We start from the raw sequence: 22,886 nt of genomic DNA, 5'->3' as shown, positions 1-22,886 counted from the left end.
GTTGTTTTACATTCTACCCACACGCTGACCTGACTTCAAATGGTTCATATATTCATATACACAACGCTAATTCTCTCACACAGACACAAGCCAAAAATATACAAGTACTGCAATACACACACATAGAAAGTATAATTCTGATAGAACTTCAGTGTCATGTTGTCATAAGTGGGCTTCATATGTGTGATGTGCAAGTAAACACTGCTGCATCAAACAACACAACATCAAATGTTCTGAGAACTAGTATTTCAGTATTATCTCGATATTAATGTGATAACTTTTATTAACATATTGGACATCTGGTTAAGTTAAACACGTGTTCCCAGCAATAATGTTCTTTATTTTATTTATCAAAAGTCACAGATATCTTTGCATTAAAGGTTCGTAATGAGTGATATTCATGTAACTTCCAGACACAGAATAGTGCAGGACACTGCTTTATGTGCATCACAAGAAATGCATGACGACAACAGCAACAACAACTGGACAATAGTTTGATTTCCCTTCAAAATAAACTACTTGCGTGCAGCAGATCTGCAGAGCGAAGACAGACTCCAATACGTTTTACATTTATACACTTCTGCACGTCTGTGTTAAAGGAATTAAACCAATCGTCTGTTATACTTTGTCTCATCCAGTCAGACCAGATGTTTTTACCTTGTGCTTTAACGACTCGTTCCCTTTCTTATGTCTCTTCTAAACAACAGCTCCTTGATCTAAATCCATAAGAAATAGGTATATTCAGTATTTGTTGATGGCCACATTTCTTCACAACCAAACCCTTCACTGCTTCTTCTGTGAGGATTTGTCCAAGTGTGTGTGAACTGCTCCCCCTAGCGTCACAACATCACACATGCATCCTAACCCCACTACAAATACAGTGTCATCATGTGTAGTTTCCTTTTTTAATGAGAATGTTGTTTTTTTTAAATGGAGAAAATGGCTTTTTAGACATATTTACTTGATGCTGCTTTTGAATTCTCACATTAGTCGCTGCCTATAATATGACTTAAGGAGGAAATACACATTTATTTATAAAGGCTTGAGTTGGAACTTGACATTTTCACCTCTAAATGTATATATCAAGATGAAATACCATTAGAAACCCACGTTTAGTTAAATGACTGGTGTTGTTGTTGAACAGCGTCCTGATTAGAGTCCACAGAGTTCTGATGTGGAACGATGTTCTGTAGGTCCAGAGTCAGTTCTTGTAAAGTTCCATATCCTCTTATATCGTCCACTTATACGCTGTTGTGCCTTTGCGTATGTTTTTCCTCCGACATGGTGAAGCTCATTTGGATGCTTGATGCCAAAAAACGAAAAAAGAAAGAAGCTGCTACTGAGAATACCAGACATGAATGTTTAAGAGGGACGGCTGTTCTCAAGTTCTCTGGAATGACCCACTGCCAAAGATGCACCCATCCCTCTCTCTCTCTCTCTCACACACACACACACACACGGACACACACACATGGCAGGGCATATGACTGTCAGCGATGACAGATGTCCTGACAGTCTGGAAGTCTGGAGGCATGGTTGTGGTTGTTGTCCTGCAGGGCTTTTGACATACGATGTATCAGCATACATTACACACATGTCACAGTAACGCCCCTCTATCTGCTCCCCGTCTTTTGTTTTCAGCCACATACAAATTGTTTGTCTTCATTTTTTGCTAAATCCTAATATTTCAGTCGAGAGGCGGCCGGGGACGGTTTTCATTCGACTCCATCTGACCCTTCATGGTCGCTCTGCACCTTACAAATCTGTAAATACTCCTAAGCCCTTTTATATTTTCTAATGTGGCTAGCTCAATATAGCTCAACCAAAGAAATATTCTCTGGATGAAGACAAACTCAGTGTCCCTGTGTAGAACATGAATATATGGAATCTCAATCATCAATAATCAATGAACATAAATATGTAAATTTGTGTAAAGTTTACGTTTGCTTGTTGAAAGTCTTATTGTGGAATTTATTAGAATTTCTAAACCTTTTTATGAATTCAAAAATCGATCAGCATCATTCTGGATTGACTCATGTGGCCTGGGCTTTAATGCATGACGCATTCATTTCAATAATGTCTTCATTTTACAAGTATAACAACAACTCAAGTATTTTTCTTTCTTTTCATGTATTATTTCTCTATATTTATCATTTTCAAACCTAATCCAGTGTAAAAGCAGCCACATAATCATCATCAGGCTGCAGTTCAGCTGTAGACCACTAGGTTACGCTAGAGCACCACAGAAAGGAGGAGTGAGGAGGCACAAACATGGAGACCTGAGATCAGCCTTTTAACAATCAGCATCACAACTGTGTCTTCAACCTCTAAATATGAGTAATGGCTCCATTAAGGAAAATGTCAACAAATATTATCATACAAACAATATTAAAGACCCAAATCTTTAGAGATTAATATATATTTGTAAGTTTTTAATTTAAAATGGGCATTTTACAAACATAAACAACAATTTCAGAATGAATGATCCGGTATCTTTCTAGAATAGAATAGAGCCAATAATATTAACGCCTGTTCTTTTTACAACACATCAGAATGTCTCTGCAAACATCTGCAAGCTCAAGACTTTCTTTAGTTCCACAGAAACAAAAAACCATGAAGAGGTAGGAACAGACAGTTTTACATTTATCAGTGTCTCCGGTGTGGCAGAATCACCTGCTTCCAGTAGTTAAATGGAACAAATAACATTTTAATAATGACGCCACATCCATCCTCTCCGGAATAATTGTTCTGAAAATAATGTGACATCTATAAAACCTTACAGTCGTACTTTAATGTCACATTATTGGACAAACTGTAGCTTCCACATCAGCGTGTGTTCATAGAAAAGGAAGCAGAGTAGAAGGATCGTCTCTAAATGAAGAACAGGGTGTCTCTCTCTCTTTGTGTGTGTGTGTGTGTGTGTGTTGGGTTGACAGAGACTGACGGGGACAGTCACTGTGGAGGCTTGAGGAGAAAGAGGCTCTGAATGTTCCTGGGACAGAGCGGGATCAGGACAGAGGAGGAAGAGGTTTTAGCAGAGGAGGAAGAGGATGGAGGAGGATGGAGGAGGAGGGTTATGTAGCTTCAGAGCAGAGAGACTGCAGAGATGGGGCTTAGAAGTTGGCAGAGTTTGGTATTCGTGACTGTGGGGCTCAGTCGGCAGGAGTTATAGTCCCACTGAGACACCACACTGTTTAATTCACTTCTGTATAAATGGCAGCACTCGTCGTTGGAGGGTTTTTACTCTGTTCTGCAAACGCTCACTTCCACATGCACATATCTGCTCTGCGTTGACGCGATTCATAAATATCCTTGGATGAAATCCCCAAATAAACAATATTAAACATTGAATAGTGGAGGATAAAACTCTGCCCCGATGCCTAATGTGGTGATAACAGGGGCGTTGCATTGTAATACGATCAATAGCTGCGTGTGAATAATGCATCGGCCGCCCCGTCACATTATGCACATGCTGATGTCAAACTTGTGATTCATTCTCGTACGTTTGTCAATTTACAGAAACTCCGGCAGAGGCAACGTATCGATTTAATTTTCCAGCTCATTTTGATCAAGCTGCTTATTATTCTAATGCGGGGTCAGCAGCAGCAGCAGCAGCAGCAGCATCTTTACGTGTTTATCATGCAGCTGGTAAAAAACTGTGTGATTAAGTTATTTTCTCTGAGTGTGTGTGTGTGTGTCTGTGTGTGTGTCTGTGTGTGTTTGTGCTCATTTGTTGCTGCTCATACCCTCCAGTGAGATGCAGCAACCATCAAAGAGCCAATTTAGAAAGCTGCTCGGCTTCATACACATCACTGTGTTGTACATCTTCACACACGCTGGTGGAGATGCAGCAGTTTGATTATACATCAGGATGATTCTTCCACATCAGCCACTCACATGAAGGAAAGTTCCCCTCGACAGATGACAGCGAAAAAAGTAATTAAAGCATCTAGGGTTAGGGTTCGCTTCAAAATAAAAGCAAAAGATTAGATAGAGCTCCATCCATACATTTTTGTTGCTTGGCAACTACCATAAGAACTGTGTAAAGTTATTATTATTTTTATTATATTCTAGCGTGAACCATCCGAATCAATCAAATCCTGCGTTCATGTCATTGGATCTTCTCAAACTGAGTAGACGACATTTAAATCAACCTCCTGCAGGTAAAAAGCATGAATGTAAACACCGTCAGGCTCCATCTTCTCCGACGTCATCAATCATGGTTGTTTTTATTAATAAGTAAAACTGTAATCTCGCTCTGAACTTTGTTTTTGGATCAGAATGTTCCAGTGAGTGAATCCCTGACAATAAAACGTTTGTTCCTCTGCTTCTTTTGACAGAACCTGGAACAGCAACTAAACTATTCTGTATATTATTCAGTCAAAATGACTGTAACAAGCAAAACAGGGCTTTTCTTTTATAATTTAATAATAATAATAATAATAATTATCTCGTCAATAAAATTTCTGACAATAGTGAAAATGTGTAATTTCCCAGGACAGAGGGAAATCCTCACTTCTGAGCTGAGAACGTTGTTTGATAAATGATTTAAACAATTCAACTTTAGTCACTTTAACAAGTTATTGTGGTTTGGTTCCAGTGCACAGGACGTGTGTTAACTCGTGTTTTTCTCTGTTGTTTGCTTTGCGTCTTCATTTCTTTAATTGTATTGGTTGAAACTTGTCAGTATTCAAGTTTATCTACAGATGCTCAAAAAGCCAGAGGACCCACAATAAATGGCTTTAGATTGTTTTGCTTTAAATTGCTGTCAAAAATAAAATATAAATACCTGAGGGAAAACCCTGCGTTACCATGTGACACAATGCATTTGAGGACATTTTAACATCGACGGTGTTCGGTCTTTGTCCCGGCATCATGTGTTTATATGTGTCAGGAATCAGCGTCTGTCAAACAACGAGAGTAAGACTGGGAATATACTGGGATTCAGCCCCTGTGTCACTTCCTTCCTTTACATCGCTCCACGTCTCCTCCACCTGAGGCTTCACTCGCATTGATTGAGTGTGACAAACCGGCGCAGGCATCACTGGAAATGCATCCTGTCTGATTATGTGTTTTTGTGAGAGTGTGTGTTATGCAGTGGACGTGACCTCCTTGTAAATGAGTGGAATATTAAAGGCAGAGAACAGAAACCACAGAGCCGGGATGGAGACGCCAGCAGGCAGCTGCTCCTCTCTCAGGTTTATCGTCTTGAGTTATTTTGAAATATAAATAAGCAGAAAATCTGATAGAAGTCGCTCAAACTAGAAGAAAAACACACACATGCTCGTGCACACAAAGGAGGCTTTTGAACTTTTCTGTAGGTATGAGGCTTCTCGCACAACATTAGAGAGGAACTCTGACTTTTTTATAATTTGAACGCTGTGAACTCGTATGGATAAGTCACACTCAACGGCTTTGATCGCTGCTGCTTCTCTTTAGTCTTCACTTGCTCTGTTACCTACTCTGTATATGCATGTTTATATAGCCTGTGGTGTGTGTGTGTGTGTGTGTGTGTGTGTGTGTGTGCAGCACATCTCGGAGAGCCAGAGTAAATATTAGAACACGTAGCAACTGTCTTTATTGAACACCAGCATTTGAGAAGGTAGGGATTTTAACATGTATATAGTTAAAACCTACAAGAAAAGTAATTTAAATATTTATATATATCTTTACAAATGTTCATGAGCGAGTCGGTCGGAGCTCGTGGCGGCTGAACTTGCGGTCTGGGGAGTGTACAAAGATAGACATGCACAGGGAAGAGAAACAACGGCAACCGCAGAGTCACCTTTTACAAAATGGCTGAGTTGGACCCTTCTCTCTCTCCTGTCTCACTTTCACTCACTCTGTCACACACACACACACACATACACACACACACACACACAGGCAGTGGCATCAGTCTCACATCCTGAAACACTCTCTCTTTTTCTCTGCCGTCCACATGGTAAACACACTGGTTGCTATGGCACTGATTGTAGAGAGCGTAGAAATAAGAAAGAAAAATGTGTGTTTTAAGGTACAGGAGGGGTTTGAATGACAGGTTGTGTGTGTGAGAGTGTGTGTGAGTGTCTGGGTTCGGGTCAGGGTCCGTTTTTTGTTTGGAATGTGAAATAGTTTCGATTGAATCAACTGAGAATTGAAGCAAAACTGGGACTTTTGTGGTTGTCAGATATTTCTTAGATAATTTAATACAGAACAGATAAAAATGAACCAGAGGATAAAAAAGTGTTTCGGTTTGTCTGCAGAAAATTTACACCTGAATCAGCCGAGATCAAATTGCCCCCAAAACCCTTTAGAGAGTGTGTGTGTGTGTGTGTGTGTGTGTGTGTGTGTGTGTGTGTGTGTGTGTGTGTGTGTGTGTGTGTGTGTGTTACAACCCCTGTCCTGGAAAACACTGACGTCAGTATGTCCATGTTTACTTCCTGTTTTCAAAATAATAAATAAACAAATAAATGTCTTGGATGAGTCACAGCCGTCTCCATGGCGAGGCTCCCCCTTGTCATAACACACGAACACACACACGTACACACACACACACACACACACACTTACAGAGGATGTCTTATTTGGGACACTTCCGGTTCGTGTTACATTTCAACACACGGTAAATAAATAACAATAAATATGAATTGTCCCAATGAAGACACAGTAATGCCTGGGAATTAACAAATCCTTTCTGAGTGCACACACACTAACACACACACACACACACACACACACACACACACACTCGTACAAACACACACTCCTAAATGCAGCGCTCCAAGGCACAGGGACCAGGTGGATGGGGGGCTACTCAGTCTTTTCTGTTTTTCCGTCTTTGCTCTGGGGCTCGGCTGTTTTCCGGAGCTGCGTCTTTTCTGAGCTGCTGTTGATCTGTTGGTCGTTGGGTCCGCTCGTCTTCCCACTCGAGTTCTTGTCCAGGTAGTTGAGCATCTCGCTCAGGACCGTCTGGAAGGTGCTGAGAGCTGCACAGACCGCCGGCGTGCCGAACCCGTGAGTGATCAGACTGTCAGGAGAGAGGATGAGAGATTCATGGTGAGGACAAACTAAGACCTCTGTTCCATTTGGGTGCAAATAAAAGTCAGTGCCTCAGTGGTACGTTGAGGGTGATGCAGGTTTCTTTTACTTCTCTGTACGCTGCTGTGAAACCTTCCCCTCCCTGCATTGTGCAGCTTGTAATCCTCCTAAAAGAGTCTTTGGTTGGACTAACCCCTCTCAGAGAAGAGTTTTAATGTCCTCTGATGGTCTAAGTGCTGTTTTCCACCCTGCTTCCATAATGACTCACTGTTCTAGTGACGAAATAATACACAGATTAGTGCTAAAAACTATTATTCACGTAGTTGATTAAGTTGATTGTTAGAAATATAAAGTAAACATGCCAAATATCTCCATGTACTTAGGATCTTTTTAAGTAAACTGAATATTTTCAGCTTTGGATGATTGTCAGAAGAAATAAGACATTTGATGACATTAAGATCGCTCATCTAAGTAAATCTCTTCTACACTAAATTAGTCCAGAAATATGATTAATGAAAATAATGTTTAGTTGCAGCCCTAATCCGGATACAAAAGTCTAACATACGCACAGCAGCTGTATGAGTTTTCAAAATCAATAGTCATGATTAAAAATATTTTTATCTGACATTCCAAAAACTAAATTTGAATGGTTTTAAAAGATGCTGTACACTAACATATGTATTGTAGAAAAGTTGAATAAATAGCACCAGTCAAATAAAAGCATGCACTGGTAAAACCAGATGTTTAAACGGCTGCGAGGATGCTGAGGTCCACTCTGTCATATCTGTGTTTATACAACTGAGCTCATATCTAGAAACTGGATATTTTCCCTTTGGACATTCGATGAGACTCTGTACATTCTGCAAAGGCTGACGCCATAGATGTGACATTTCTGCTAACAAGCCGCTGCTGCCTCCTCCTCCTCTGTTGCCGGTGCCAAACAACAAAACTGCACAGCTGCATCTTTTCGAAAATGGCAAAGAGGTCAGAGCCAGAACGGAGAGAGCAGCCTCTGCACGGAAACGGTCTCCGGTCAGTTTAAAATGCAGAGAGTGAGTCCAGATTATTATTGTGGTGCATTATTAGATAAATTGTTACCTGAAGTGTGTGAGGTGTCTCTGGATGTCCAGGTCCAAGATGGGGGTCGGTCTGGACGAGCCCAGAGGAGAGCGGTCTTGGCTCAATAAGTCCTGGAACTCCTTACAGATTTGCCTGTCAGACAGACGGAGGGAGGGATGGAGGGTTTACCATCTGTCTCCGGCACAACTGTCGCAATTTCTCTTTTTTTTTTTCCTTGTACCCATCCTCGTTGATTTGGATCAACCCACACAAACAATATTTCAACGTTGGTTCTCTGACTTTTGAAATCGTTGCTGTTCAGCCCAGTTAGAAAAGAGTGGGAGCTGTTTCCCCTCAGCATGTTCAGGACTCAATGTGCAGTCATGCTAATGAGAGTAGGCCTCGCAGAATATCCCAAAATTAACATGTTTAATGCATGACAAGGGAAAAGACGTTCTTATTCACAAAAATATGATTTAGTTAAATTTCCATTGAATGCTTCTTGACCTTCATTACAGTTTCTCATTTGCTCAACTCTTGCAGAAGCAATACAACCACTGATTTCCTTTTAAAACATATTTGTCCAAACTCTTTCCATCCAAGAATTCCCTCAAGATCACTGGTTAGCGATAAGATGAATCATTTGCAGCTATAAAACGAGTGTCCGGGCCAAATCCGTTAGTTAGTTACAAGCAAAATCCGAGGACAATTAGCTTCGAGAGGTTAAACTGAAGCATCCATCATCTCCGTGTTAGGAAAACGCTGACAACAGGACAGTTGAGGAATAAAATAAACTGTATCTTGCTGATAACAGTTTAAACAACAGACAGTTTCAGGATGACTCGATTTTTAATTCATGTGTATGGTGCGTCTGTGCGTGAATGTCAATGCGTGTTTGAGCGTGTGCGTGTTCTTACTTCGTAGCCAGAACCATTTTCTTGCGCGCGCTGGTTTCTTTCGGCTCACTGTGCTGCCTCGCCAAATGCTCCCCGACCGCCTTGCTGGGAAACTCTGTCTCGCAGGTGTAGCCAAAGTCCCTCGCCAGGTGGAGCGCCTCACCTGAACACATTAATAAAAATAAAAAGACTGATGAGGCAAATGCTGAAATGGATTAAATATAAAAGAAAAGTGGCGAGAGGGACTAGAAGTTCTCCAGATTTTTGGGGGGGGGATGTGTTTGTACCTCACCTTCCACCAGGGAGGTTAGCAGTGTGACGTTGGCAGCTTTCCTCCGTCCTGCCGGCAGGTTGAGGCCTAGACGGTCTAATTTCTCGCGAAGACACCTGCCTCCGTTCTTAGACTTTGCTCTGTGGGAGAGGAAAGAACTTTACATCACATATCCCACATCATCAAATCCTGTGGCCTCCTTATTCTACAAAGAAACGTGTGTTTAATTAAAGTCTTGCAAGTAACGAGGGAAGAATGTAGATTTTTCTTTGCTTTGACAAAGCTGTGAAATTAACCAGGAAATCAAAGAGCATAAAATCAGAACATGTCAACTCATTACGTTTGAAATAAGCTTCCTTTATACATATATGGTCACTAGTTCCCACGAGTGTCTTCGTTTAAAGTTTGAGCATTTTTCTATACCCTCAGTGAGGAGATCTATTTTGGAAAACGGAGGAACAATGGTCCCTGCAGTTTCTTTTTTCCCTGAAAACATACGTGCCAACTTTGAGTCAAAACTTTAAACAGAACTGTTCAGGTGCTGTGTGGGTTTTCAAGAATCCAATAGTCGTAATCAATCATATCTTTATGTGACATGTTCCTAAAAACAAAAGTTGTCGAACTCAAAAATAGTGTGTGTACCCAAATCTATTCTACAACAATAAAAGCACACACACACGTAAAATGATTAAAACACTACAAGGCTGCAGGATAACAACAGACATTATATATATATTTATATATATATGGCAAAATAAAATATAAAAAACTCAACTGTGACTTCTCGAGCATTTCTGCGACATGTGATTTATTTAGCTCCAGACGAGGATCAACGCGTTGTTTTATTCTTTGTTTATTTCTCATCTTGTAGGACCAGCCATCCTCTCTCTCTCTTTCTCTCTCTCTCTCTCTCCCCTCCCCATTCCCTTTATGCCCTCTCTCTCCCTCTTTCTATCTATCTCTTCTTCCCCCCTTCCCTTTCTCTCACACCTCATCAATAATACAGCGCTGGCAACTCTTGCTTTCCTCTGGTTCCTCTGATCCTGACGTGCTCTGGCCTGGTCTCGCCTCCCTCTGGCTCCCTGGGCCACGGCGGCACGTGCAGACCCGGGGCCCCTCGTTCGCCTACAATAGTCTTTGTAGGCGCGATACTGTTCAATCCCCTGTTTCATCTCTGGGCTACAAAAACCCACCGGCCAGATTCAGGCTTAAAAATAACCATCTGTCACATTCTTATCATGTAGTTCTATTTTGATGAGGTGGACAAAATATATTTTTTTACAGTTTGATATGCTCGTGTAATGACTTCTCACCACTACCCAGTATTTTAAAGTTTAATATCATTTTTTTGTTGTGACTTTTTCTGCAAGTTGGTGCTAATAGCTTGTGTTTGTATTTTGAATTATTATACACCACCAGCTTCTCTGGCAAATTGACCCCTTTACTATCACTACTCCACTCTTCTATTCCTACTATATACATATATATATATATATATATAATGCTGCTGCTACTCAACGGACTCCTCTTTCTTTCTGCTGATATCGAGTGACATCCTTGATTCAACCATTTTTCCCTCAATAATCACGGTGCGGTGGTCAGTTGTTCACAGTATAGGGGAAAGTTCACTTTTGTATTTGTAGGCTCGGTAGAATTATTCTTTAAAGACTGCAAAGATTTCAGAAATAGGAAAAGATCAAATGGTTTTAATGTGGAGCTATTAGGCTTCGATAAGTGGAAATTAAGAAAAGGAAAAGCCAGTAGAAATGAAAGAGCTTTAAAAACCATGCTCTCAGTTTCACTTGTCTCGAAGAAATAAGTTAAGTTTCTTGAGTCTTTGTAGTTTAGATCCATTAAGGAAGCTGGTTGTAGTCAGATCTCTCCTCTATGTGTGTGTCTTTGTACTGACCTGCGCAATATGCCGCCCAGTAAGGAGGCGTTGAGGCACTCTGGCGGGGACAGTCTTCTTTTCACCTCAGCGATGGTGACTTTGTACTTGGAGGTGGAGCTGAGCAGTGACAGTCGACCCGGTACCGAGCAGAACAGATCGGTGGGATTCACCACACACGTCCCCCCTGCACACAAACAACAACAGCCACACCTGTTACACACAGCTCCGGAACAGCAGGATCGATAGAAATGTAGTTTACAGGATTTAGTGGCAAATCGTGACACAAATGGATCTTTTAACTTAAAAAGCATAAGTGCAAATGGCTTGAGCTGAATAATCGAAGTGTCAGTGAAGTCTACAAGTGTCTTAGAGGAATTTAAATAACTACTCCAGATGTTTTTCAGTGGGATAAACCAACATGAAGCTGATTTGATGGCTCATGACAAAGAAACTAAATTATCACTGCTGCAACATTTTAAACAAAAGAACCGTGGACAGTTTTCAAACTCGTGTTACTTTTTGTGAATTAATGGGGAAATGATTTACGTATATCAGGTTTCTCTCTCTGTGTAAAGCTGCAGGGCTTAATGATGGGTCAAGATGTCATTTCATAGGAACGCTGACCCGTTGGCCCTCGGTGCATTTTACTGTGTTGATATTTGTCTTGCAAAGACTTTTGAGCAAACTTTGGGCGAATTCAGGAAAACCAAGAAAATATTTACTAATTTAGTAACATAGATTTAAAAGTATTTATATATATATTTAAAAAAAGATCCTGGTTTTGATTCCACCGTTCACGTTTAAACATAAAACACATTGAGGACATTAACACAAACCCTCTGCTTTGAAATGACTCTCGCCTTCACATGTATATTAAATATTATCATATATAGATTTGTAGTACAAGTTTTCATGTGCATTTGTTAGTTAGCAGGATTACGCAAAAACTACTGGACAGATTTCCACGAAACTTTCTGAAGGAAGTCGTATGTTTCATCAACCCAACAAGGATTATCTCAAGTTCTGTAAAGATACCAGGTGCAGTATCTCTCAACATACTAATATTACATACTACTACTACTACTACTGCGTCTTATAATACATTTTACTCTATCAAGAAACAGACTTGCTGTGTAAAAAAGTCAAACTCGTAAAAGAAGTCCGTGTGAAAACAAAATTCCATTTCTTTTGTGGGATACCTTGTGTCGCAATGAATTCCACATGTGATGAGATGCTGCTGTGTTTTATCACAACAGCACTTCCCTGTTAGTGTAGGTGGTCGACTTTAAAGTCTGAAGTGAATGTTAATAAAAATCCATGCCGACCTTGAAAAGCCTTGAGTCACAGAGGACACACAAAATAAAACCATTTCCTTCCCAACCTCAAATGTGGAGTTTTGACTTCACCCAAAAAAAAAAGACTGAAACATTTGTTCTCACGTGGAAAAGTTCAAAAGTTGCAGCCTGAGCAACTTTTGAAGAGAGTGCAGTTTTATCTATTAGTAGATGAAGAGTTGATTTCAGTATTTCCACATGTGCAATTTACCTCTTTAATATTACACACAGTATTTTAATCCAAAATTCAGTTTACACTCAAAATACAATGTAAATTAATAATTTTTTATTGAGCGGTGATCTCTTTCTGGTTCACAGCTTTTTTTAAAATCATTTTTTAAAAATCCATCCTCACCTCAGTGTAGAGCTGTAAACAAAATATATGTTTAAATATTATTTTAATTTCAAGTCAAGACAGTTATTATTGTGTAGTGCTGCACCCAGCCCATAAAAATACATATGACCAAGCAGCCGATCCTTAATCCTCACTGGCATGATCGATGTTTCCCCTCTCAGCACTTCATCAGCCTCCTTTTCACTACTTAAATATTACTTCTCTTTTTTTACTATGTACATATATTGGTAATTCTGTTTCAGCTCAACATTTGTCTGTATGTACGAACTGTCTGTTCGAATCCCAGGAGGCAAAAACAAAACCTCCCTCTAATCACCTTCCAACCACCACCACGTTGAGTTCATTGTGTACTTGAGGCTCCTGGATGTGTGAATAAATGATCGTGGCTGTGATAGTGAAGGCTCTTTCACATTATTAATTGCATCTGAATCAGTCTCGCTGGATCCTCGTGGAATATATCGACTGCTCTGAGTAGGCCTATTATTATTAAACTTTCACTTGAACCAACGTCTCAAGCAGCTGAAACGCAAGGTTCTCTGTCTGATGTACTGTAGGCTATATTCTATTATTCATCTGCCTCATTATCAAATCTAACAGCAGGGTGTGTCGCTTTGTTGTTAGGCCGCGCTGATACGGTGGAATGAAGAAAAGGACGCCATTTAGGCCGAGTGGAACACCGCTGCAGGCGAGGATTGGTTTATCTTCCCGGGGCATTGTGGACAATTTGGCCAACAGCTAAACCTCATGTGTGTCCTCGTGTAATCTGTATCGTATCCCGGCTGATAATCTGGTGTTGAAATCAGAATAATCTGGTAGATAGATTTTTGTGGAAGCAGGAAGTGTCTAAAACGTCCAGGGTTCAGCACCGTGGACAGCGGCCAGCACCTGTGACATCATAACCGTGCGGAAAAAACAAAAGGCTGCTGGTAGGCCAGAGGGCAACACTTTGTGCAAGGCAGTATGGGAGTTGTAGTCGTGGCTGTCAAAACTGGACAGTTTCAAGGGGAGAGAATCTGCTGATACTATCCTTAAAGCCCATGTATGTGTGTGTGTTCCTGTACTGTTTTAAGGATAGACCCTAGTGAGGCCATTTTGGCCGATCCTCACTTTTTCCTCAGGGTGAAGACTCAGTGTGACAGTTTTAGGTTGAGGTTAGGGTTAGTGATAAAGTTAATCCATCCTTTCTGGACTAATTGTCATGGAAACAATGTGAAATGTATAAAGCCTGAGTAATAGTCATACTACAATATCACTCACATTATAATTAAAGGAACTGTAGCCTCCACTTCAGATTTCCTCCACGTGTTCATAGAAACGGACGCAGAGTAGAACGATCACCGCTAAATGAAGAACAGGGTGTTTCTCTCTGTTTTTGCATAGTGTGTGCGTGTGCGTGTGCGTGAAGTCCGTCTCTGTCTGCGTGTGACACAAACCGGGGCCCGGCCTGTCTGTCAGCCTCACGCGCTCTGACAGGGGCGCGCGCCTGTGAAAGCCGCGGGTTCACATCATATTAATTCGCCTAAAAATGTTTTGATTCAAAGTAGTTTGTATTTCACGTTGCCAAGGGCGATCGAAAAGAGCTATTGCCGGTAGTGCAGTCGGTGGAGCGCGCGGGCCCAGAGGCGATAACGGTATTTAAGCAGCGGAGAGTAGCCTCGGGCTGCGGCGCGAGCGGCGGGCGGGATCACACGCGGAATCAAGCGCCTTTTTTTTACGCGAGTTTCCCGCGAAAATTAAAGAAAAAGGAGACGCGGGCCAAATGTCATTTTCCTCCAATTTTTAACAACATTGTTTACAGCTGCGAAAAGAAGATGAAGAAGAAGAAGAAGAAGAGGAGGAGGAGGAGGAAGTGTCTTGGCAGAAAAGAGGGAGGCGCGTGCACGCTGTGTAGTGGCGGGGGCGCGCATCCCACAGATCAGCTGGATGTGCTGCTGCAGTGGATGGAGGGAGAGAGAGAGAGAGATGGGGGGGTGATTAAAAACACAGACGACTCCTCCTAAGTAGCGGAGTGATTTTCTTTTGAAAAAGGTTATGTGAATATTCATGCCGCCAAAGCCGCAGTCAGAAAGAACAACATTAATATGATCTCGGCTGAATCCGGGGCCCCGCTCCGCATTAACATATCAAAGCGTGCGCCCGAGGCGAGAGAAGCTATCGATACGGGAGCGGGAGGTAAAGCAAAGATTATTGGTTGTGATGGTTGCAGCGGCTGAGCTCAGGGCCAAATATGGCGCACCATTAACCGAAAGTGATAGCGCAGGGATTCCCGCGTCAATCCGAGAGAAAAGCCCCAACACCTAGGCAGAGCTGATGAAAAATTAAACCCGAGACTCAGCCCCTGCTCTCTGCGTGGAGAGCTGCACACACAGAGCGTCGGCTGAACAGAGACAGAGGAACAGGCGCTGGCTTTGATGGAGCAGGAATCCACACATCCACAGCCACGCGAGGGGAAATTGGCAGGTGCGTAATGCGCAGGTTGCAGAGAGTCACACGTCCACAGCTTCATGCTCACACCTCACACTGCTGCCACACGTCCACCGGCACAACAACACAGGCCCTGATCATCAGCCCCGTGATGTCACTTGCACCACAGACCACAGATAAAAACACAAGGCCTCACATGAAACAAGGAAAAATGAAATGCATTTTGCAGGAGGAATCAAATACCTGATAAATTCAGAGGACAGCTGGATTAAAATTGCAGTTTTGGTTTCAGGCAGTCCTCATCTATATTAACCATAGGCCACCGTGTTAATGTTTATTTATATTTTATTTATAGAATTACATTTATTTTGACAATAAACCTTATAGACCTATAATTTAATTATGGCATAGTCTTTTTTTCCACAATTATAAATTACTTATCAGTCTGGTATTTGTTTTTCTTTTTTTTTCTCTATAGGTTACTAAAAATATAAGATCATATAAATAGGCTAATTGGGCTATACATTAATAATGGCTGTTTTTTCCTATTTAATTTCATTACAGAATAAAGATAAGATAGACTATAACTCTCCTTTTTCATCATTATATATGACATTTGTTTGGTTACTATAGAAGTATAAGATTATAGCATAAATAGTCTCATTAGGCAAAATATTAATACGTAATAGTTCCCGTGTTTTTCCTATTTGAATCAATTACAGAATAAAAACAAGATCTTCAACAATGTTTGAGTTTAGTAACAACTGAATTTCTCCGGCTAAGTTTGATCTTATCTTAATAATAATTGTATGATCTGATTAATATTACATTAAAGTAGTTTGTTTTATGGAAACAAAGGGAAGCTGTCAGTCAGTCTGCATTACAACACACAAACCTGGAGGCAACGCTTTAACAATAGTGTGTGACAATGTGGTGTGTGTGTGTGTGTGTATAAGTCAAATACACATTTCTCTGTATATAGTGCGTTTATATTTCATACATGTCAAATTATAGGTTTAATTTTCTCGATAAGATTCAAAGCCACTTCGAGTGACTGATGAAAACAAGCTGGTGTGTGTTGAGTGACAGTCAGTGCGTCTGTGCGCGTGTACCACAGTGTGTTAGTGTTTAAACAGGCGGGGAAGCGGTTGACAGGAGACAAGAGAGGGATGCTCCCGCCTGTTTGTCTGTCTGCCGCCGCTGTCTCGTCGTGTCGAGCCTCCGGTAAGAATAAAAAATAATAGCAGTAACGGGGCCTTACCTCTCCGGATGACGCCCCCTTGGCCGTTCAGCACGAGCCCACACTGCGCCTCCACGGAGCCCTGCGGAGACACGCACTCATTAGCACGAGCCGGGAGGTGAAACCGCTTCACCCAGATGTTTTTGCACCGCTGGAGACGCACAGTTTACGCAGCTGTCAGGTTTTCACATGCAGCAGATAATAATCGCGTTTTTTCTCCCCCCCCCCTTCGTCTTTATGTGGGAGCTGTCACTGTTTGTGATCAGTGAGTGGAGGTGTTGGTGCACCTGCAGTTAAACCCACCGTGGTACAAGTCTCAGCTATAATGACACTCAAACCCACACTGAAGAGGTTAAAGTAAACTGTGCATTCATAATGACATTTAGGGGTAAACACAAGTTATTGATCTGAAACATAGAGACCTGTCTACATTTTCCATTAGGCCTCAAGGCCAAATGTGTCATCTATTTTTTCCCCTGTTCAAATTTTTCTTTGACATTTTTTGTAAGGTTTAGGACAGAGGATGTTGCTCCTTGCTTGTAATTTGTAAATATGGGATTTACAGATAAAATATGATTGAATGCATATAGCTATATCCAAATGTATTACCTATTTAGAATAATATTAGTGTTTTACTTTAGAAACCATAGGGGATAAATCTCTATATGCTTTTGTTGTACAACTTCTCCCACCAATCATTGCATGACCACTTAGATTTATCTTGTGGAGGGTCTTGACCCCTAATAGGTTGGAAACCATTGCCACATGGATCCTTCAGGTTTCAGTGCAGCACTGTGTCAGTTTGGTGGTGGGAGTGTAAACAAACCTGCAGAGATGGAGTATTCATATCAGGTCTCTTTACGCGTCAGAAACATTCAAGTGAGACGAATAGACAATGATGATGATTATGATATGGAGGGGTAAGGGTTGGGGTCTCTGCACAAGAGAATCAACTCCTGGAAATTACGCACTAAAAGCGTAAAGACGCGCATCCATGACACCCAAATATCAATATAGAAACCGGTGCGTCCCTGGCTGCCCTGTGGCACACCGCCATCCGCACAGTTTCCTAGTGGTGGAAGCCTTTTTGTTAGAAAGTGTTCATCACTTAGCAGAGTCTGAGTGGAGCTGAGGGCGCAGCAGAATCAAGGATGCAGCTCACGGCTCAGCCAGAAACGAGCTTAATTTGAAAGGCTCGGGGCGATAAGGCGAGGACAGCACGACCCGGCAGCAGCCAGACTCAGAAATGAGCACCAGCGTCCAGGACTCCACCAACCTGTTGGGGTATCTGCTCAGCACAACAAGCACACTGCAACATGTAGGGGTGCAGAATATATATCTGTATATATGGGAACCTGTTACAGCCGCCATTTTGGTCCACATCAGCCTCTCGTGCTATCAACGATGTCATCTAGAAAGGAGAACACGCTTTTTATTCAGAAAACACTTAATCCCTCGTGCGAGCCTGGAGGCCTGCACCGTGCAGAAGCCCCAGATTAAAACTAAGAGTAAAAAAGGAGCGTGTTGTAGCTCTTTCTTAACCAGCTCCTGCTCTGTTCCTTTTCTTTCTGCTGCGGAGCTAAAGTGATTATAAAATCAATATACAAAACGCAGAGGTCCTGCATGAATTAGCTTAGTGACGGGGGAAAGGTGTGGCAGCTGCTTTTGTTCCGCATGAAAATCTCTTTAACGCGCTCAAAGATGCGACCGAGGCTCCACGAGACCATGTGGCCGCATCTGTTCCGCTCATGCGTCCGCCTCGTGCGAGCTCAGGTTCACGAGCCGTTTCTTTCTTCTTCCCTCAATGAAAAGGGTCAGAGCTGCCGACAGCTTAGAAACATACACAAGACCTGTGTGACACAACAAGCACCGGCCCACAGCCCGGAGGGGTGGAATACACTACAGCAAACTAGAGTTAGATAAACTAGACACTCAAAGAAACTCACAGGAACTCACAGAGAATACATTTAAATGAAGGAGAATCAAAGAAAAAATAATCTCATATATACAAACAATATAAAATAAATACTGAAAAATTTAATAATGTGAAGCAACATTGAATATTATAAAGTAAACTTGAATGAGATTAAGTTAAATTGAATAACATGAAGTATAATTGAATAATATGTTAAATTGAATTAAATGAAGTCAAATTGAATAACCTTAAGTATAATTGAATTATATGATTTTAAATTGAATTCAATGAAGTTAAATTGAATTAAATGAAGTTTAATTGAATTAAATGAAGTTAAAATGAATTTAATGAAGTACAATTGAATTAAATGAAGTACAATTGAATTATATGAAGTACAATTGTACCAAACAAACCTATGAAAGCTTTTAATTTTACATAGGTAGAATATTTGTGCATTGTTGTTATCACTGAATTCAATTAACCAAATTATTCAGTGTCAAATAACATAATATAGAATATTTTACGTGTGGCCATACAGATCAATAACAATAATAAAAAAAGGTACGTAGTATAATTCATAATAAGTACGCCATATATTTAATGAGTATACATTTAATATCTATATTTTTTATTTTAATATATATCATCATCCTTATTGCCACACCCTTTAAATTAAGTCAAATAAATTAATCACAATAAAACTAATTATCACTATAGAATAATTTTAAAACGCCTGATTATAAATTGGATTCGTCATCATTTTTAAAACCAAATGTCAAAATTAGACAAAGTTTACTTTTTGAAAATCCTTTGAAATGCAGTGTAATGAAATAAAAAACTGTCTTGAGTTGGTAAATGCAGTTAACGTGGCGGTGTTGAACTGTGTTTTAACCAGAGACGAGGTTTAACCAGCTCAGATGTCGCTGCATAAGTAACAAAGTTGATTGACGTTAAGTCGGTAATTGGATAAACTACGGTGCTTTATGGCGCCCGAGCCGGGCATTGTGCCCTGAACCCCGATCCGTTAATCCGCCCTTTACCGGAGAATAGAGCAACCAGCGGCTTTTCTTTGCCTCAGCACACACACACACTCTCACACACACTCAGACACACACACACACACACACACACACACACACACACACACTGGAGCACCGTGCGAATCCGTTTTCATCTCGGACCATTTCTTTACATCGAATGGAATTATGTAAAATGTGGGTCACGTGTGTTGATGGAGAAATAAAGGGCGGGTTTCACAATGGGATTGTATGGACTGCCAGTCAATTAACCTTTAGAAGCAGAGCTGCCTTTCACAGCTGACATTTACTCAGCCTGCTCCACAGACACGGCTGCTCTGGCTGCTGAAAGAAATCCTCCCAAATAAAAAGAATAAAGCCAATATTATTTTACTCCCAAGTATGAGGGAGGGTCGTGTGCTGGAGATGTAACAGACACGCAGACATCTGGTGCCGGGTTTCTCCTCAGTGTTTTGGAATAGCTGCTGTACTGAAAGAAGGGGAGAGGGGGGTTCAGTTGGAGCCAAGTGGGGCAGGGGGCTACACTGGGCCCGGTGGCTGTCATACTTTATGTGGGTGTTTAATAGACCAGGAGCAGGGAGGAAGTGGCCCAGTGCAGGCGAGGAGAGGAGGTGAGAGAGGGATGGAGGATGGATAGATGGAGGGGGGGAGGAGGAGGAGAAGGAGGAGGCCGCCGGTACCTGCAGGTCGTCTCCCGCGGCCGGAGGCAGCCCCAGGCCGGCGGCAGGCAGAAGCCTCTGGTCCGGGTGGTGCATGCCGTAGGCCTGGGAGCCGTGTGACGTCATCAGCGATAGGTCATGGCGGCGGTAGGCGTCGAGGCAGCCCAGCTCGCGCCGCTGCTGCTCGTCCAGGCACGAGGACTTGAGGGCCGAGCGCGCGCTGTGCAAGTTGATGAAGTCCGCGGGCTCCCCGTGGTGGAGCTGCTGGTAGTACTGGCCCGAGTGCAGCGAGTTCAGCCCGTAGGCCTCCGGGGCCACGGCCGGGTGCGAGTGCTGGAACTCGTAGTGGAAGGACTGGTGGTGCAGGGGCGTGTACTGGTGGTTGGCGGAGAAGTAGGGCGAGGCGAACTCCGTCCCCGCCGGCGCCGGGTAGGTGAGCGGGGAGGAGGAGGAGTAGGCGACCGAGGAGTTGGCCACGGACTCCAGGCACCCGAGCTGCATGAGCCGGTAGCTGTTTGATCCGTCGTGACGTATCTGCAGGATAATAAAGGAGCCGGTGAGATGTGCGCACGGTGTCATTTAGCAGGAGCCGGTGTCTGCCTCCCAAACACACTGAGAAAACACAGCTCACACACTCAAAGCGCTTTTCTCCCACTTTAAACCACCTGAAGGAGATGTCACTTCCACGCGCCCGGGAGGGGAACGAGCGCACGGCAACAGGAGCCATCGGTATTTTTTATCCTCCTCCCTCCCTTTGGCGCGTCTGTCACTCTGCTCGTCTTTAAAAAAAGGCTGTTCTGTATTATTATTATTACCGAGCTGCTGGAGGAGTCTCTGTCCCAGCTCTGTGCGCACACACTGGATGTGGAGGTAAGACGCAGCGGAGTGTTCCGCCCTGACGTGGTCTAATCACACTGTTACCCATAATAAAAAAAAAAGAGGAAAATCCCATTTTCATGTCTCCCTCCATGCACATTATTATCATCATCTGTATTATTATTAATATTATTAAAATCAATGCGAGCAGAGCCTTTATAAAAGGCGCAAGTGTCCAAATACCCCAAAAAGTAAATAATATTTCTCCTGCACATAAAATAATCCCGTGAATTAAAGGATAAATAAATGAGCCTACCTCTGCGTCGTGGACAAGTCCGGGGAAGGTCGCTGACATTGTGCTTTCTCCAAAAGTGTTTTTTTCCCCTCTCTCCTCTCGTGCGCTCGATCGAATAACAGCAGCAATAATAATGAAAATGCGTTAAAATCCCAGTAAAAAAGGGCGAGAGAAATGGAAAAGTCCCCCCTCGCTCGGTGTGGGTACGACGGCAGAAAGCTGGCGGAACGCGAGCGTCTCCCCTCTGCACGGACGGGGCTGGCGCACGGATTTTGTACTTGCAGGGTATTTCTCGGCTGATGTCGTAGGTCCCTTGGTAATATAGAAGTTTTGAAAATTAAGCATCAGCACTGAGGAATGGGAGGACAATAGACGGAGCGGAGCATCCCAGGAGACAAGGAATAAATATTGTATCTTCGCCTTAATAAGGAACCAAGTGCTTCTTTCAACATTTTCTGCGCTTTTTCTGGACTTTTTCGACCCGTTTGTATTTTGGCCACATTCTCCTTCTCTGCTCGCGTCTTATATCTCTTATTATTATGAGTTTTGTTCCCTTTATCCACGCCGGCTCAGTTGGTTTTCTTTGACTCGAAATAAACGGATTTTCAACGGAAACGCGAGTTTGCTTTGTGATTCTCTGCAGCTAATTTCGATTATTATCAACGGAATAACACATTGATTTTTCCTTTGTTTCCATATGAAGACGCTTGTGATCGTTTCGTTCAGCCGCGACGAGGATTTTCACGCGGAAACGAGGTGATTTCGATGCAGATGAATTTTTCATTTTGATTGTTTTTATTTTTTTATTTTTAGCAGGGGCTGTTTTTTAAATCGCAGTTTTTTTCTGGTAAACGCATATTTTGTTCATTTTCACCACACATTCATTCGATGCAGTCAAAACGGGGTCGATGGAATTCGACCCTCTAGAATTAAAACCTTTTTATTTAGAATATTTTTCTCTATAATTCTAACTATCATGGCTTTGGATTTTTTTAAATGCACAAATGTGCAGAATTTAATGGACAATTTTGCTCGTGTATTTTCATTTTTGTTCGTTTTCTTGTTGTTTTCATGTGGTGCATGGAAAACAGCGTTTGATGAATGTTATTTCATATTTCTCTTTCTTTTGATGGGGGAGGGGGTTGCAGGGAGGAGGGGGTTTATTATGAGTGTTGTCTTTGTGGAAGAAAAAACCACAGAAGCACGAGAGCTTTTCTATTTTTGAATCAGCATCGTGTGTATGTGTGTGCATGGAAGAATTGATGCTGTATTATTTGTTGCTATTATTATTACTATTATTATTATTTTAGGCCTATCATTGATTTGATCAGGCTGTTATTATTATAATTATTATCATTGGCTTATTATGGAGCTGAGACTTTTTATTTTTCGGTCAGTCGGTCATCCTTTTGACAACCCCCCCCCCCCCCCCCCTTTCTCTCTTCATCCCTGTCTCTCTCTCTCTCTTTCTGCCTTTCTCCTCGTGCTGTAACTCACCTGAGCATGCACGCGCCCTCGGGGTGGTCCTGGCAGGAAGATGGAAGAGGAGGTTTTTTTGTTTGTTTGATTGTTTGTTTGTAGCCTGAAAATAAACAATACAAGCAGGAGAAATGTCCTCCATCACACGGTCAGGTTCAGTCTCTGTCCTGGTATTTAACACGTTTATTAATAACC

The 22,886-nt window shown here is 42.0% G+C and overlaps 1 protein-coding gene across 1 annotated transcript; it reads right to left on the bottom strand.

Annotated features, from left to right (window-relative positions):
- Positions 1–5,549: 5,549 nt before the first annotated feature.
- tfap2d (transcription factor AP-2 delta (activating enhancer binding protein 2 delta)) lies at positions 5,550–22,304 on the bottom strand. The gene is made up of 8 exons (XM_020097537.2): positions 21,234–22,304; positions 20,123–20,635; positions 16,512–16,572; positions 11,156–11,321; positions 9,268–9,386; positions 8,997–9,138; positions 8,119–8,232; positions 5,550–7,009 (listed from the first exon to the last, which is right to left on the bottom strand). The coding sequence occupies exons 1-8, from the start codon at positions 21,270–21,272 to the stop codon at positions 6,793–6,795; spliced, it is 1,371 nt and encodes a 456-aa protein (XP_019953096.1). The 5' UTR covers positions 21,273–22,304; the 3' UTR covers positions 5,550–6,792.
- Positions 22,305–22,886: the final 582 nt, after the last annotated feature.

This window comes from Paralichthys olivaceus, chromosome 19 (assembly GCF_024713975.1).
Source record: "Paralichthys olivaceus isolate ysfri-2021 chromosome 19, ASM2471397v2, whole genome shotgun sequence".
Lineage (NCBI taxonomy): Eukaryota > Metazoa > Chordata > Actinopteri > Pleuronectiformes > Paralichthyidae > Paralichthys > Paralichthys olivaceus.
The sequence above is the reverse complement of the archived record's forward strand: the minus strand, read 5'-3'. Positions and strand labels throughout refer to the sequence as shown.

Coding starts and splice junctions, on each gene's coding strand:
- tfap2d (XM_020097537.2), bottom strand. CDS start 21,272: ATGTCAGCGACCTTCCCCGGACTTGTCCACGACGCAGAG. Junction 20,636..21,233: donor GACTTGTCCACGACGCAGAG/GTAGGCTCATTT, acceptor ATTATCCTGCAG/ATACGTCACGACGGATCAAA. Junction 9,139..9,267: donor GCTAACCTCCCTGGTGGAAG/GTGAGGTACAAA, acceptor TAATGTGTTCAG/GTGAGGCGCTCCACCTGGCG.